This window comes from Bombus huntii, unplaced genomic scaffold (assembly GCF_024542735.1).
Source record: "Bombus huntii isolate Logan2020A unplaced genomic scaffold, iyBomHunt1.1 ctg00000062.1, whole genome shotgun sequence".
Classification (NCBI taxonomy): Eukaryota; Metazoa; Arthropoda; class Insecta; order Hymenoptera; family Apidae; genus Bombus; species Bombus huntii.
This window is the reverse complement of record NW_026099323.1, coordinates 895436-913544: the sequence shown is the minus strand read 5'-3', so window position 1 is coordinate 913544 and position 18109 is coordinate 895436. Positions and strand designations below refer to the sequence as shown.

Genomic DNA, 18109 nt, shown 5'->3' with positions numbered 1-18109 from the left:
TCAAGTTAAACAAATTAAAGCAAACCCCGATAAATGCAACCACATTACATTCACACTGCGAAAACAGATACCTTCAAACATTATACTGAACGGCACGCACATAATACAAACAAGACAATTCAAATACCTAGGACTCCACTTAGATACACGATTCACATGGAAACAGCCTATTAAATCTATAATAGACAAAATACAGATAGCAAGGAGACAAAAGTATTGGTTAACAAGTCGAAAATCCAAACTAAGCATAGAAAACAAACTAAAAATATACAAAACAATCATAAAACCAATTTGGACGTACGGAATACCACTTTGGAGAACAGCAGCAATGAGCCATATACGCAAAAGAGATACAATCCAAGCTAAAATTCTTAGATCAATTGTAAACGCCCCATGGTACGTTAAAAACGAGGACATACGGAGAGACCTTGGAATACCAACGGTCAAGGAAGAGATTAGCAGATTTGCAAGAAGGTACAGAGAAAGAATAGCAACGCACCCGAACCGGCTGGCAGCGGAAACGTTCAACACAATTATAGAAAGAAGACTAAAAAGGAAACCCCCAGCAGATCTTACAAAGGATATATCTTAACAAACACGAGGATAGTACCCCATTGGGGGTAGCCACCCACATGATAATCAAACAGATAAAAAATTCTACCAAATGTCGAAATTGGACAAATTGTGAATGTGAAATATTAAATTAAAAAAAACACGTCGTATTAACAATCAAACCCCAGGCAGGAGCAATGTCGGCTCTGCGCGGGTCTGCCTAGCAACGGCTTCTGTAATTTTTTTGGTATCCCTGGCCAATATGCAACGAACAAACACGATCGTAAGGAGAGGAAATTTCCATCGGTCTTTTATTCTTGCGATCACCTTGGAGAGTTTTCACATCGTCAAATTTCAAATTGTGAATGTAAACAACTAACTAAAAAAAAAAAAATTTATCGCCGTCATGTCTCTTGCAGAATATACTACAGCTTCTCAGCTTCTCCCCTTTGTAATTGGTGTACTTTATTAATTCTCACAGTTCCACATACGTTTGTTTCATGTGATGTAATTCTCGATACAATGTCGGTGAACTGTACCAATTATCAATAAATAAATAATATTCTTTGTGCAATAACTCACTCTCTTCCAACAAAGTTATCACAACATTTCTGCTAGCAGATCTGGTATCAGTTTTATCTTTTCCTGTATATATGTCGGAGATGAAAGGGCATCGGAGCCTCCCCTTTGGAACTTAGGGAAATTCCCTAACACCGTAATCTAGATTCTATCATAGACGTAATTAAACAATTGTCGTCTTTCGATCCGATTGTATTTGTTTGAGATTTGTGATAATGAGCTTGGGCTCGAGGCGACAGCCAGTCGCCGAACGTAGCCGCGGTCACGGGATGAACGCTTTGTCTAACAAAGGTATGAGATAATTCTATAGCTCTCCTTAAAAGAAATATTTGTAGCGGCACGCGATAGTAAACGTTCCAACGGTTTATGTCCCGTGGCTCGCCACACGCAGACCTTATTATTAAGATATTAAGTAAGATGAATGCCAGATGTCGATGCGTTTCCGCAGTACATGTTCAGCTAGCCTGAGGGCCCGTTATAAATCTTAAGATTTAGTCCTTCAAACAGACAAACAGTCTTCGTTCCAACTACGAGAAGATAGAGGAGACCTATTTTTCAACGAACGACGTCTCCCACTAGCAACTTTCCCTCGAGGGCGGCTAGCATCTTTTTCTAACCACCGATGTGGAGATTGACCAATTAGCAGCAATGCCAATTTCCCTTACTTTCTGAACGAAGGCTATCCTCGACGAAACCAATGATCTCGTGTCCTTAGACACACCCTATTATAGTTTTCCTCTGTGGCATCATCGGGATGGAAACTCATTTTTTTTCGATCTCATCGACGAAAAGAGTAACCCCTTGCGACCAGTGATTATTACGCGTTTTATTAACAAAGAGTCCGACTTAGATTTTCTGAGCCTGTACATCTATCATCCCGTTGACCGCGGATTCGTTATTGAACCTAGGATCATTGTCATTAGTTTCACGAGTATCTAATTACCACGGTTACTTGTCCGATTCTATAATAATCGCGTTTGCACTAGTCAATGTCTTTCCTATTGCATAACGACTATGTGTAATCCAAATAAAGATTCGTTTCACGCCCCTAACCCTAATTCTAATGTAAACCCGACATATATATTTTCTCGATGTAATTTTCCAATAGGATAAATAATGTAATAATGCATTTTTAACTTTTTATATTTATTTATTAGAATATTTATCTCATATGTACATATATAACTTGTAATGTAATAATTCTTTATTGAAATGTTAACTGTTCTTAATCACTTGGTTTGTTAACAGATTTATGTGGGATGGTGTGATGTTAGTGAAAGACGTGGCTGATTGTTTATAAACGTTGTTAAGATATGTTAATGTTGTCAAGGAGTGTTGTGAGCGTTACCTAGGTTTGTTGCAGTAATGGTAATGCTGTCAGAGTTGAATTAATCGTGATCGAGAGAAGTTCATCGTGTTGCTGTGACGTAGAAATAGTGTTAAGCGAATTCGTGAGGTCCGATATTATATTCAATTTTGTGAGAGTGTTACAATATTGTGTTTATCATACTGTCTTTTCTGTTAATTTATAATGAACATTCCTACATTTATTTAATTGTTTTATTTATCCATTTATTTCTTGTATTTGTTAATAAATTATAACCTGTATTCTTGTCTTTTTCCCCAATTATTTCCTCTTTGCCATGATGTCGTATGTTGTTATTTTTATTTTGGATTCATCAGGTGAGTTCGCAGTTCATTCAGTCTATTAATTAATTTTATTCAATTATTTTATAAATGTAGTACCGGGGAAAAGGGTCTAAGAAACATCAAGTTAACTATAGACAATGTCGCGAGAGCCGAGGCGCTGTCGGCTCCATTGATGTGTCCTCGGTCTTTACAAGTGCCGAGTTTCGTTATATAAAACCTACCCGACCCTGGCTACGAGCGTCTGCGGAACACGTGTGCGGTGGGCCTAGCAAAAGACAAAAGAGATGCTACAACGGCCAGAGAGTCAGTTGAGAAGCGGAGTGTGAGTTGAGCGGACACAGAGTGTGAATCGACGTGCGACGATATTATAGTCGGTCCTTTTGTTATTGAATATCGCTTATTAAACTACACTAAACTCTAAATCTACCATCATTACTTGTCCTTACTCTAAGAATCCATACGTTACTACATAAATTTCTCCTTTTTTTCTTGTTGATTGATTACAATATGTCTTCCTATTGTTCCATTTATTCTCTGTATTTTCGACCAATCGCGAGGAGATGCAATCGCGAAGAGAGACGTCAACGGGAGTCGTAAATTGTTATAATCGTTACGATTATAATAATCGACACCACGAGTTGATCGATCCCCTGATTTCCGTTAAGATAATAGGGGTGATCCAGTTTGTATAACACTGTGATTCACAGAATTATAAATTATATATTTCCAACACTTAAGTTACACTGTTGAGTAGGTATAAATAGATAACAACTTGTCGCACGAAGATAAAATAGATATGCACACTAGAGAAAGGCTCTTATAATTGAATTTAGTATGTTAGTGGACGCAGCACTATAGGATACTTAATAGAGGAAGTGAATATTCGACAATACCGAGAATCGACTTAGTTGATGTGAGTTATACTCCGCTAGCGTTATGCTTAGACTTAGACGTTAGGCGTTAGATTTTGTACTTAGTTGTTGACTTTTCTAGCGGCGTAGAAGAAGTAGTTGACTCTTCTAGCGGTGTAGAAGAAGTAAGGTACAGTGACGATGCTGTGTCGTATGAAAGCTAGCGATGGGTGTGTCTAGCGCACGGGACCATCGGATTTGTTCATGACATTTTGGGTCAGGAAAGTGAGGGCAGTATACATTGCTTCTGATTGGATACACGAAGGTTGGTGGACTAGGAAGGTCTTAACCGCCCTCGATAGATAGCTGCTAGTAGGAAGCATCGTATGTGAGAAAAACTAACTTTCCCTTGTCAAGCCGTAGTAGACAATAGTCTTTAGGAAGTGATTTAAAAAAAGGATATTTGTACGGTCTGAAGGACCTTAACTAGCGAATTCCTGAGATTTACGATGGGTCCTTAAGATTATTGAGGGTACGCAGAATGAGCGGACATCTGGTTCCCGTCTTGCCCACGGTGTGTGGCCTGGTCTAGGTAGAGGGTCGCCCAACGTAACATACTCTTTTACTATTATGTGGTATATAATCATTTTAATTTCTGGATTTTACCTGCTTATTCGATTTATTAATTGGTTTTATTTAATAGTTTGTTTTCATTTGCATATCTTCATTTCCATCTTCGTCAATTAATTGTGGTATATTTTCCTGTCGTCGGATATAATTGCTCTTGTTCCGGATTGATTCGCAGCTCACTCGGGTTGTTAGTTGGTATAGGTTATGTTATACTCTTTATATTTACTATTTCGTTAGAGTACCTATTTCTATTTTATTATTTGTTATTTACCCTCGTACGCTAATTCTCTCTATATATAACTACGTTTAATTAATCTTTTATTAAAGAATTTCCATTTTCGTTGTACTGTGCGTTCGTTTTGGGGGTTCGAATTGTCACTCGCGTTATTTGTATATTGCGATTTTCCGTTTTTTCGTTACGGCGCGTGCGGAGCGCGTCTGTAGCGGCCTCTCGGCTGAAGGAAAACAAATCTTTTGTACCTTCGCTTGTCTTTTAACTCCTCCATGTTAAATTCTAGCCCACTATGTATCTTGACAAAATCATTAGGTGTAATGCCTGCGATTGTGTATTCTTTGGCAATTCCATGCCCTATCAATGCCTCAGGTTTAGCTCCTACTACATCAAAATTCGTCACTTTCGCAAATATAGTTATGCACTATATCAAGATGATTCTGTATTGAAAAGCGGTGGATGCAGAACTCAATTATATGTATTAATCCTGTCTTTCTTGCTGGTATTTCTGATAATTTGTCTATATAGTTAGTACTACTACAATTTCCAGATAGAGTGAAGACTATGTTAATTATGTCACTTGTATTACTTCTGATCAATGCATGCGGAATTTTATGAGTGGGCCATTAGAATTATTATTACTGGAAAAATGTAGATTTTAAGCGATAGACAGAAATCGATTACGGCCCATATTACCTTTAAAATATGATGTTTCTATGCATTTATCCATGCTCCAATAACTCTGAATAATTGGCTTAGAAAGTAATTCATTAAAATGTTTAAAGCAATAGATACTTTTAGTTCATTTTCTGAAAGAGGCATAAAATTTGCGTCTGTTTCTCGATGTTTATTTGTTTCTGTAACTAGTTTTGTAACTAATTCTTCGTTAGAAAATAATTCAAAAACTGTTCTCCTCAACAGATTTTGCGTATTAACAGTTGCACCAACCACACTTGAAAAGTCATGTATAATTGGCGTATAATTTTTTGCTTTCCAGATGTGATCTTCATCTCTAAAACTGCCGCACTGATCAACTTCGCTGCCTTCGTTTGATGAGATCCTACGGATACGTTTTCGAGTATGTCCTATTGGTATACTTTGATCCGAATCATCAAGATCGTCAAAATCCATTGGGGCAACTAAATTTTAGTTTACATTATAAAATCAGAATATTTTTTAAATTTAAATTTGTTAAATTTAATTAAGACAGTACTTCCTCATAATGGCAGTTAAAAAGATTTTCACAACAAAAGTAAGACTTCTTTAGAAAATAGTAAACTGACATAAGGTCAAACGTGATCTCTCACATCTGAAGAATACTTAGCGACTGAAATAAAATTAATCCGCGCTTGGATGCAAATGGGTTAATCCCCCCATTCTTCTCCTTATCGAGGTTCAGTTTATTAATCAATCCGTTCAACATTTGCACCGCCCCCGACAAGGTTAGCGTGAACCGCCTTCATCTCACCCTTTGTGAACATTATCTCCTTTCTTTCGACCTCACTATTCTGAGCGTCGATATTCTCCCTCGCGCTATTCCTGCCACACTGCGCGCAGGCAACCATTTTTTTTTACGTGGAAAAATCCTCATGGACACTCTGCTGCTGCCGAAATAATCGGCAACGGCAGAGTAGTGTGGGACTCTTACCGACTAAAACACCACGATGGCCTTCCTACACGTGTGTCAGGAGTGCCCCGGAGACGTCGATCAAATTGTTTTTCCGTTGCACCCCCTCACGCGTACTATCGTTAGAGTCGATCGCAAAAGTTCGCTTAACTTTTAAATTTGGAGCTAGGGGGGGGGGCATTGCTCCTAGCGCCATTCCCCCCTACCAGTCGCGACCCGTTGGGAAGACGGTGAAGCGGCTCTGGGCCGCCTGACCCTCCCTCGTCGCGTTACCCTACAAGGGTAAGAGCTCTTCTCCCTTTCCCTCTCTGCCCGCTCCTTTACAAGCATAACCTGCTCGCAAAAGAGGCGAGCAGCCTCGTATTCCTGTGGCCCGTTCAGCATCGCTTCCACGACGGCTGAAGGGGCCAAGCACTCGCCCATGGCGAGACGCAGGGTGTAGCGCGGCAGCTCCCACGCCGGACATAATTCCAGCGTGTGCTGCGCCGTGTCTCCGACCTCCCCGCAGTGGTGACAGGTGTCTGTCTCCTCGCGCCCGATCTTCTTTAGATACTCCCCGACCACGCAGTGTCCGGTGAGTATCCTGTAGACGAGCGGAAGGCCGCGGCAGCTTCTCCATCTCTCTCAATGTGGGAGGACGGCCTCTACGCCCCTGTGTTCCACTTCCTTGCTGACCAGCTGGAAACGCCACTGGTCCTGCGCGTCCTCCTCGGCGGTGCCTAGGTCCTCTCGGGCCGCCTGCATGGTCGAGTCCTCTCCTCCCAGGTCCCACACTCTCGTGCAGACGTACCGTTTCTTGAACACCAACGCCCGAAGTTCCCACGGGGGAGGCGCGGCAAGAACGGTCGCCGACGCGTGGGACACAGTTCGGTATCCCCTGACGGTTCTGATGGCGGTCACCCTGTGCAGCCACATGAGAAGCAGAATACTGCAGCGACTCGCCATCAGATCGTCCGCCCATATCGGGACCCCGTACGTCATTCGGGACTGAACGACGCCCTCGTATAATCGACGCACCGTGACTCCCCCCCCCCCCGATGTTCGGCAGCAAGCCGCACAAGGCGTTGGCAGCCGCCGCGACCTTCGGGATATGGGAGTCGAAGTGCGGCTCGAACGTTCACTGGCGGTCGATGACGAGACCCAGGTATCGCATTTGCGAACCAACCCCGACGGTTTCGCCCGCCATGCTTATGCTCAGACGGGGCGGAGGAGTCCCTCGACTCTTCTTGTCGAAGAACCAGATGGCCTCCGACTTTGCAGGGGAGACACTGGGGCCCAGTCCGCGCATAGCACGTATCGCGCAGGCAGTCGCGACTTCGCCGGTGCGCAATATAATATCATACGTGACTCAATAGCTCCTGTAATAGTCAATTGCTAAAATTAAAAATCTTCTCTTAAATTTGCAGTGAGTTGCAGGAAGGACAACAACTACATAATATCTGGCGGATCACCTACCAGATGTATCTTACGAGCAATATCCCTATCATGGCAATATTATAAATATAAATTATAATTAGCTAAACTAAATATATAGCATATAACATACCTACCATTTAAATGGGAACCTCACCTATACCATTCATCATACATCTTACAATACTGTACTTACAATTGAATTAGAAATTACACATAATCATCTTAGTCTTAAGACTTACACACTAATTAATAATTCCGCCCTATTAAAACAATATATATTAAATAATTTGTTGCCATATTTACAATTCGGCACATCGTACTCTAACAAGTGTTATACAACTCTCATATTATCATGGCATGGTGTCGAACGCGTTGACGATGTCCAGAGACACCGCAAACGCCACGCCGTCCCGGGAAACCATTTCTTCTGTGAGTACCTGTACGCGCCTGATCGCGCCGATCGTCGAACGCCCCTTCCGAAAGCTGCACTGCCTGTCGTGCCAATCCGGTACCCGCCCCGACATGTGTCTTCCCAGGCGGGCAGCAACGACTCTCTCGAGGAGCTTGCCGACCTCATCTAGTAGCCAAAGCGGCCGGTATGCCGACGGCGAAGTGGCCGGTCGGCCCTCCTTGCGGACCAGCCTCACTGTTCGTCACGCCCGTAGACTCCATCTCTCAGGCGTCTGTTGTAGAGGTGCCGAAGTCTGGGAACCACGACTCCTATTGATTCCCTCCAGACCCGGCCCGGGATCCCGTCCGGGCCCGGCGCCACGTTGCGGCAGGTCATTTTCCTGGTTGCTTCCCACAGCTCCTCCTTGGTGACTTCCCACTCCGTGCTCCATTCCGTCGTGAGGGTGGATTCCCGCGGCTGTTCAAGCGCGGAGTCCTCCTGCGGGGGGAACAGCATCCTCTTCCACGCCTGTTTCGGTCGTCGTCATCGTCAGGACCTCCCAGCTCCAAACTGTCGCTATCGCAGCCGCCCGGAGTAGATCTTCGTTCCTCTCCTTTACCTTCCATCTTGGCGGTGGGCGCGCGCGTCCCGCTGGGTGTTCTAGGTCTGGGTGCTTCCCCCGCCTCCATGAGTATGTAGAGGTGTTCCGACAGTGTCTCCGACCCCTTCGGACACTCTCCAGCCTGAGACCCGTCTGAACGCGTCGGGAGTAGCCCACGAGATGTCCACGACGGAGCACCCTCTCCGCGCCATGCAGGTGCTGGCCGAGCCCCTGTTTACGAACAGGAGCACGAAACCCGCGGCCCAATCCGAGAACGCGCGACCGCGTGCGTTGGTCCTGGGGTTTCCCCATTCCGTGGAATGAGTGTTAAAGTCCCCCGGGACGAGCACCGGCCAGGGGAACCTAGACGCTGACCCCTCCGGGAACTCCTCGTACGCTGTCCATCCGCAGTTGGGCGACACGTACACGATCACCACCACCATTCCTGCCCACTCGACCGCGACGTATTCATTGCCGCGCTCCAGCGAGACCCCGTGGGCGAGTGCCCCCGGCGCTGATGTCCAGGTGACGGCAACCATTTCGTCCGTGTCTCCGGTCCAGTCCGGAGCGTCAAGCATACTGTACGGTTCGGCCACCACAGCTAGGGCGACCGCGTTCTCCCGGATAGTTTGAAAAAGCAGGTCTTGCGCTCTTCTCGACCGTCCTAGGTTCGTTTGGAAGATGCGCATGTTCTTAGTCCCCTAAGTTCATCGCTTCCATGGCGTCCTCCGCGCCGACCTCCTTGCTCGCGGGTTCAGGGTCTCAGGTACCTTGCAGCGGCGAGCCTTCCTTTTCACCACTTGCAGCCGCGGGTTGCTCTTCTTCTCGTTTCCTTTCTTGGAGAAGCGCAAACCGGTCCTGCCATCCTCTGCGCCGACGGTGCCCCGAGCGGCTCGCAGAGCAGGCATTTCTGGTTTGCGGCGGTGCATCTTATGGCTCAGTGTTCCGGGCCACCGCACCTGTAGCACAGGTGCCCCCTGTCCTCGTTGGAAGTGCACGTCCTCTTCACGTGCCCGATCTCCAGGCACTTGTAACATTGAAGAGGTCTTCGCGCGATGGCCTGGATTTTCGCTGTCGACCATCCGATCGGGACCTTGCCAGCCTGGGCCAGTATCCTCACCGACCCGGCCGGGCCTCGCATCCACACGGATTCAAGACCGTTTCGGGCGGACCGGACCTCGCCCAGTTGGACGTCCTTGCAGCCACCCTCTTTTGCCAGGGTGTCACTTATCTCTTCTTTGGTGACCGAGATGTCTATCCCGACCACCCTTGCTCCCGCGGCTCGAAAGGGTACCGCTACTCGGACCTTGCTGGGATCCAAGATCCGCGTCATATGTGCCGCGAGCGCGGCAGCCTTTCCCCCTTCTGGTCTTCGGCGAGCTCTAGTATGGCTTTCCGCATCTTCAGCGCCTTGACGCCGACCTCGGCCAGAAAGTTGCTGCCTCTGGCAAAGGCCAACACCTCCACGTAGGATTGGGCCGATCCTTCCTTCGTCGTAATGGTGACCGCCGATGTTCGCTGTGTGCGCGGGAGAGGCGGCTTGTCTCCCCTCTCTTCCGCGGTCTCCGCTCTTTGCTCTGGGGCTTTTCTCGAATTCTTCGACCTTGACACAGTGGTCGTCCCCGCTGGTTGTATTTCGATCGACGCCTTCTTGATTTTCCTTCTTTCTTTCACGATCTGCCATTCTATAGCAACCGCTTGTCCATCCATGGTCGCTGGAGCGTTTGGAGCTTCAGTGTCCACCCTTCCCGTGGCCTGCTTGGGGACAGCCTCCGTTTTCTTTTTCCCGTCGATGTCTCGTAGGCGTCCCTCTGCTAGTCTGGTCAACGCGGTGCCCACCTGCTCCATCTTGCGCTCGACAGCAGCCAGGGGCGACTCGCTGCCCTTCTCCGTCGCAAAGTGCGGGGGTATCTTCCCTCCGAGCGCCGCGATCCCCGTTTCCATTGTCATCAATCGTGCTTTCATTGTCGTCAATCGTGCCTCCATTGCCGTTATTTGTGCTTCCACTATGGCGACGCACGGGGTGGCATCCACCCTTCTTGTCAACTCTGCTGCGTTGAGGGCGAAGAACGTTGCTGCTTACTTTAGGGTCTTCTCGTATCTGCCCTTGACATTGCCAGATTTTTCGGCAACCATAACCACCTCGTCAGTTAGCCGGCTTTGTTCCGCCCCTAATTCCGCCGTCCTGGCTATTCTGAGCTGCTGGGCCATTTCCTGGTGAGACCCAGAGTGTCCGCCAGACTTTTTCACCCTTCCGCGTCGCACTCGGACGATGAGGGGGGTATCCTCGTCATCCGACGTTTCTTGGATGAGTTAGCTCCCAGTGCTTGATGGGAGGCGGCAGAACCCGCGACTTCCTCCGTCTTTTCCTCTTCGTTCTTTTTCCTTCTTGCCTTGCTCTTGATTTTTGGATTCATCATCTGGTTCTTTCGGCACCCAATCACCGAGGCTTCCGGGTGCTTCCAATTCCTTGCGGACAGGGAGTCACCCCCGGCAGAGCGGCTTACCGGGGGAAGGCTGATACCGCCGGGGGGTCGCCAGGTATCCCGGGGTTGGCCGCTAATGACCGATGCACCCATTAGCCACTTCGCAATGCTCTCCACTGCGAGGTACCCCGTCGCCGCGCACCGCTGCTTAGGGTTAGGGATTTTTTATAGAGGTTGTCATCCTCATGGTCCGGCCGATGAAGACAAGACCCCCGGCCCATTGAGACATGACCAATGGGGTACGGTATTTGGGCTAGGGTTCCTCGGGGTCGCATGCCCGTACTGCAACTCGCCAGCGAGTCCACAGCCCCTGAGGGATTGGAAGGTATGGGAAAGAAGTGGAGAAGTGGGAGAAAGAAGGGAGAGCCGTGACTTCCGCTCTCCTCGCTAAGACAACACATCCCGGCCGCGAGGCCGGCACCCAGTCATGTCCGCTCCCGAGTCAGAAACTTGACGTAGATCTGGTGGGATGTTAAGCCCGCGACGACCACCTATCGGATCCCCATCGCGTGTGGGTTTTACGCCACGTTGTCTTCCTGTTCTGTTCCTCGGGAAGGGTGGGTTTCTAGCCCACGTCGCCATCCTTGTACAGTCGGCATCTTCCTTTGGGACCTCCGGTCGCTGCTCCAGGAAGGGATTGTGATAAGTAGACGGGAGAGGATCCCAGGGTGCCTGGGATAGCCATTGTTCCGTTAGCCACTGGCAAGCCAGTGTTTACCAGGCTCCACCGACTTAGAGGACTTGGCACTTGGCACTGGTGGGCGTGAAGAGTGCAATGCCACACCAGCGCCATCGGGACCCGCCCGCAGGCAACTTAACCCCAACCTAACCCCATATCTAGCGCGCGTACTTTGTTCAACCGCTCTCCTCGCCAAATCATCCCCTTTATCATTTCTCACTGTAAGCGGCGTGCTCAAGACACTATCCCCGGTGCCGAACACCATTTCACCACCTCCCGATTCCGTTTTTATTTGGGTCGTTCGGCACCCATCCACCGAGGCTTCTGGATGCTTTCAATTCCCGTGGAAAGGATGTCGTACCCGGCACAGCCGCTTACCGGGGGAAGGCTGATACCATTGGGGGGGACTGCCAGGCACCCCGGTGTTGGCCGCTGATGACTGACGCACCCATGAGCCACCTCGCAGTGCCCTCAACTGCGAGGTACCCCGTTTCTTGGTATCCGTAATGTACATAAAATTGGTGAAGGAAATGCCAAAACAAACTTGACAGTTCATATTCACCTTCAGTACTAATATAGTAGTTACACCTCCTAGATGGTCTATACGAACAAGTCTGTCTATTACAATGAGGCAATTTGTTTCTTATATTTGGAGAATAAGAGTGACTTTAGTAAGTTGTACTGCCAAAGTACAGTTGTATCACTATACCCACAGAAGTATCATTAATACCACATAATGATGTACATATTGATATAATAATATCAAACGACTTTTATAAGAACATTGTTTTTATAATTTCAATCCCTTATGAGTTCTTCCGCGGTACTTACTTAAACCAAACACTCTGTACATACAAATACATTTAGGTGTGTACACATGTGTATTTGTTTGCGTAGTTACAAGTTTGGCTTCGTTGAGTTCTCCTTTCATTGTTTTCATTTGTCATGATATATTTTACCCTACACTTTATTTCAGTTAAAACAGCATATTTATTTATTTTCTTATTTATTCCTCTAAATAACACATTCTATTTTACTCCTGTTGGTAAGTGCACAAATGCTTTAAGATTTACTATATGAATTATTGTGTAATATGCCTTTCTTTCCAATCTAAATTTTATTTATTTTGACTGTATTTTGAGAACATGTCAGATTTTCGTAAAAATAAAGATCTGCAATCAATATTGAAAAATTTAATGCCAAAAGAAATACGAACGACTGCGTATTTTTCTAGGAAAGAACATGGGAAAAAATGCATATTTTCGAAAAATTTATGTAAACTTAAAGTGTCATTGAAAAAGGTTAACCCTGGCTATACAGAAAACAGATTTCTTAAAAATAATTATGAGCGGCTTGAACGAGATTTCATTTATTAAAAAAAAGAAAAAAGAAATGAAGAAAAGGAAGCTGATATCTCGTTTCACCAACAATTGCTATTTTTTTAAAATAAAAATTTTGTCTTAAATGAATCAGTAAACTCAAATAAAACGAATCTGCATTAGAAAGCACGCTTACATCAGTGCTTAGAACGTAATGAAAATAATAAAAGCATTGAAACCTTTTGTAAGAAAAGCTGTTCGTCAAACAAAAAACAAATTACACTGTGTTGAGCATTAAGTGTGTTTATTATGGCTGACCATAAAAATTTTAATATAGCATAATCAGAATTGGGACAAGAAGGTGCGAGATTAATTATATGGTAATAACGTTCATCATACATCTGGACATCGTCATCGTCATCATACATCATACGTCATTGACATCTGGCAATCATCTTACTCGAAGAATAGGGTCTGCGTGTGGCGAGCCACGGGACATAAACCGTTGGAACGTTTACTATCGCGTGCCGCTACAAATATTTCTTTTAAGGAGAGCTATAGAATTATCTCATACCTTTGTTAGGCAAAGCGTTCATCCCGTGACCGCCGCTACGTTGGGCGACTGATTGTCGCCTCGAGCCGAAGCTCATTATCACAAATCTGGAACAAATACAATCGGATCGAATGACGACAATTGTTTAATTACGCCTATGATAGAATCTAGATTACGGTGTTAGGGGATTTTCCCGAAGTTCCAAAGGGAAGGCTCCAATGTCCTTTCATCTCCAACACGGCCATCCTGACCTTCACACGTCCTAGTGTGTAACTGAAATATTGAGTTTTTCCAACATTAGCCTTGATGTAACTGATATTATTTACCATTCAATTAAATTTTCCAAATAAGTCAAGGGTCCAGTGCAACAACAAAAATTCGTTCGGACGTTTGACAACAGAAGAAATAAAAGAGAACAAAAATTAGTACCGTTATAGTTAGTATTCAAGGTGCCAGTTGCATTCTGTGGGTCAGTCAGGTCGTAAAGGCATGATTGACCATTCTCGATTTCGTACCCAAATGAATCTCGTTTTTCTAGCTCGCGCGAGAACATGGAGTTTTTGTGGTGACTGTGTGGTGGAGCAGACGTAGGAAGGACGGAGCCGTGAGAGTACTCGAAATCTCCGGGAAACTGGAGAATTGAGGCAAGGAAAGTAACCAGAGTGAAGGATTAGCGCCCGCGAAATCAAAGAGGGTGTAGGAACCCATGAAATCTGGTGTGGAAAGGCGCTAAAGGCGGAGGTAAACCGAGTGTCAGGTTATGACGGTGGAGTAGCCATATTAAGAGGCGTGACAACAACGCCGCTACACGGGCTACCCGAGGAACTACACAGACGCAGCCATATTGGCACGGCGTCAAAGCGTGCCGCGCGGGCCATTCGAAAGTGACGGCGACTAGTGGAATAGCAAGTGCGGAGGAAGTGGCCATTTTTGCGCCCAATGGCGACAAAAGACGCAACAGTGGCGAAAGATAAGGAGGTAGGGCAAATCGTCAGAGGAGGGGGCGAAGCGGAGCTGACTGCTGATCTGTCACGCGTCAGCACCAGGAGCATGACGAGGGCGGCCCCGCCAAAAGAGGAGCCCTCTCATCCCACACTGGACACGGAGAACCCACAGACCGAAGAAACGACGGGGGAAGAGGATCTAGCCGAAGAGATGCGAACCTCTACTACGGCGGACATAGGAGCGAAACTGATCCGTCGAGCCGCAGAGGTGACCAAGGTTGCCAAGACATCTCGCAACATCAAGGGCGCGCAGAGGAAAACGTTGCAGGAAACGGCGAGGACTATCGCTGCGGGCGCAACAGAGATGGTGAGGAGAATAGACCCCGCCTCCGGCACCTTCGCTATAGCACAAGGACGCATAGCGACACTAGAGGCGGAAAACGAGGCGCTCCGAAAAGAGTTGCCGCGCGCCTCGCCGCAGAGAAGAGCAGTGACACGGCGCGTCTCGCCGCAATCGAACACGAGATAGAGGAGATAAGACCCTCGCTGCACCGGCAGGAAGAACGCCTTCAAAGCATGGAAAGGAGGGAAGAAAAGGAGGTCGCTCCGGACGAGAGCACAAGAAGGACTGAGTCCAGAGTTCCAAACGCTCCAGCGACCAAGGGAGGACAATCGGCTGCCACGAAATGGCAGACCGTCGAAAAGGAAAAAAAAATAGAAAGACGAAGGATGCAGAGAAGAAACAACCGGCGAAATCAACCCCTGGGACAGGGGCGAAGAGCCTGAGGAAAGCCCCAGAGAGTGGATCGGAGAACACGTGAAGAGGGGGAGGCAAGCTGCTCCTCTCACATACACCACGAACGTCGGCGGTAACGATTACCCTAACAGATAAATCCGGCCAATCCTACGCAGAGGTTCTGGCTGCGGCCAGGAACAGCGTCTCCCTGGCTGAGGTCGGCATCAGCACGATGAGGATGCGAAAGACCATCACCGGAGGCGTCATTCTGGATGTCTCCGAGGGTCAGGAGAGGAAGAAGACCGCAGCGCTCGCAGCACGCCTGACGCGGGCTCTAGATCCGAACAAGGTCCGCGTGGCGACACCCTTCCAAGCCGCGGAAGCAAGGGTGTCTATGATAGACATATCGGCCACCAAGGAGGAAATCCAGAACACCCTGGCGAAGGAGAGCGGCTGCAAGCCGGAGAACGTCCGACTGGGAGAAATCCGCCCCGCCCGAAACGGCCTTGGATCTGTGTGGAGACGAGGCGCGACCGGTGCAGGGACGAAATTGGCCCTGGCTGGCAAGGTCGCTATAGGTTGGTCGACAGCGAAGGTTGAAGCCATCGAGCGAAGACCTCTACAGTGTTACAGGTGCCTGGAGGACACCAAGCGAAAGCATGCACTGCCGCGAGCCCGAAATGCCTACTCTGCGAGGCGCTTGGAGCACCATCTGTGCACAGGATGGGTGGACCGGCCTGCGCGCCCCCCGCCCCCGAAGAAAGGAACAAAAGGAGTCACCCGCGGATCCATAGCAGCAAGCGACAACAAAAAAGGCTCCCTACCGCAAGGCGACCCTAAGTCTGCGGACAAAGAAGCTGGTACGGAGAAAGCCAGAGAAGTGACGACACTAGGGGACTGAAAATGCGCATCTTCCAGACTAACCTGGGAAGATCAAGGAACTTCGCGCGAAGGACCCTCAGGCAACGATGGAAATGGAACCTGCGCTGCTGCTGCGGATCATCGCGACGCTTTTTCCCCCGCAAGAAGACAGGACGGCAGAACGGCCGCGGGAAACGACACGGACGTGGGAATGGAGGGATGACTGGGAAGTCACAGAGGAAGAGATATGGGAGGCGAACAGAAGAATGGCCTCCCGCGACGTGGCGCCGGGCCCGGATGGAATCTCGGGTCGGATCTGTGGGGAAGTGATGGGAATCATGGCCCCCAGACTTCGGCGCCTCTACACAAGATACCTGAAAGTGGGAGCTTACCCTCGGGCATGACGGACCGCGAGGCTGGTGTTGCTCCGTAAAGAGGGCCGACCGACGACCTGGCCGACAGCGTACCGGCCGATATGCCTGTTAGATGAGGTCGGCAAACTACTCGAGAGGGTATTCGCCACCCGCTTGGAGCGACACATAGCGGGTCAGGTGCCACGTTGGCACGAAAGCCAGTAGGGCAACCGGAAGGGACGCTCGACGATTGACGCGGTCAGACGCGTGCGATCACTGGCAGAGGACATGGTTGCCTGGAACGATGTGGCGCTGGCGGTTTCCTTGGACATCGTCAACTCGTTTAACTCCATGCCGTGGGACAGGAAAGTGACGGCCCTGGAGCACTTCGAGGTTCCCAGCTACCTCGTCCGGTTGATCTGAGCCTACCTCGACGACAGGTGGATATGCTACACCAGCAAGGAATGGGAGGGAAGGCGGCGGCGTGCTATGTGGACGACACCCTAGTCCTGGCTGGCATAGACGCTGCGCATCGGCGAAATCACAACTGCCTGCGCGACCCTTGCTGTGCGCCGACTGGGCCTGAGTGTCTCCCCTGCGAAGTCGGAGGCCATCTGGTTCTATGACAAGAAGAGGCGAGGGACCCCACCGCCCGGCCTATGCATAAACATGGCAAACTAAACCCGCCCGGGTGGGATCGCAGATGAAATATCTAGGTCTGGTCATCGACAGCCAGTGGACGTTCGAGCCACACTTCGACTCCTTGATTCCGAAAGTGTCGGCGGCTGATAATGCCTTGCGCGCCCTGTTGCCGAACATCGGCGAGGCGGGAGACGCGGTGCGCCGAATTTATGAGGAAATCGTTCGGTCCCGAGTGATGTACGGGGCCCCGGTATGGGCGGACGACTTGATGGCGAGTCGTCGCAGCATCCTGTTCCTAAGGAGGCTGCACAGGGTAACCGCCATAAGAATCATTAGGGGATACCGGACGGTGTCCCGCGCGACGGCGACCGCTCTAGCCACGCCCCCCCCCCGTGGGAGCTCCGGGCGCTAGCGCTCAAAAGGCGATACACCCACCGGAGAGTATGGCATCCGGCAGAAGATCTGACCGAGCAGGCGGCTCCAAACGATCCAGGAACCGCTGAGGAGGACACGAGGGACCTGTGGCGATCCCAGCTGATCAACGAGGGAGGCGAACATCGAGGCGCAGAGGCGGTCCTCCCAAACTGGGAGACATGGAGAAGCCGCCACGGCCTCCCGCTCATATTCAGAATGACCCAGGTGCTCACCGGACACGACGTGTTCGGCGAGTTCCTGAAGAGAATCAGACAAGAGACGACAGATATCTGCCACCACTGCGGAGAGGGCAGGGACATATCGCAGCACACCTTGGAGCTCTGTCCGGCGTGGGAGCAGCCCCGCTACACTATGCGGCGCGCCATAGGAGAAAGATTGACCTCGCCCCAGCGATTGTAGAAGTAGAAGAAAACTCCCACCCTTGTAGGATAAGACGATGGAGAAGTATGATCAGACGACCTAAAGCCGCTCCACCACCGTCCCAACGGACCACTGCTGGAGGGAGCGACAGCGCTAGGGGCAATGACACCCCCCCCCCCTAACGCCAATTCAATAGTCTGGAGGTATTATGA

At 48.7% G+C, this 18109-nt stretch overlaps 1 protein-coding gene across 1 annotated transcript; it reads right to left on the bottom strand.

Annotated features, from left to right (window-relative positions):
* Positions 1-6745: 6745 nt before the first annotated feature.
* On the bottom strand, positions 6746-7102 carry LOC126876072 (uncharacterized). The gene has a single exon (XM_050638986.1). It carries the CDS (start codon positions 7100-7102, stop codon positions 6746-6748), a length of 357 nt encoding a protein of 118 aa, XP_050494943.1.
* Between the last annotated feature and the right edge of the window lie 11007 nt (positions 7103-18109).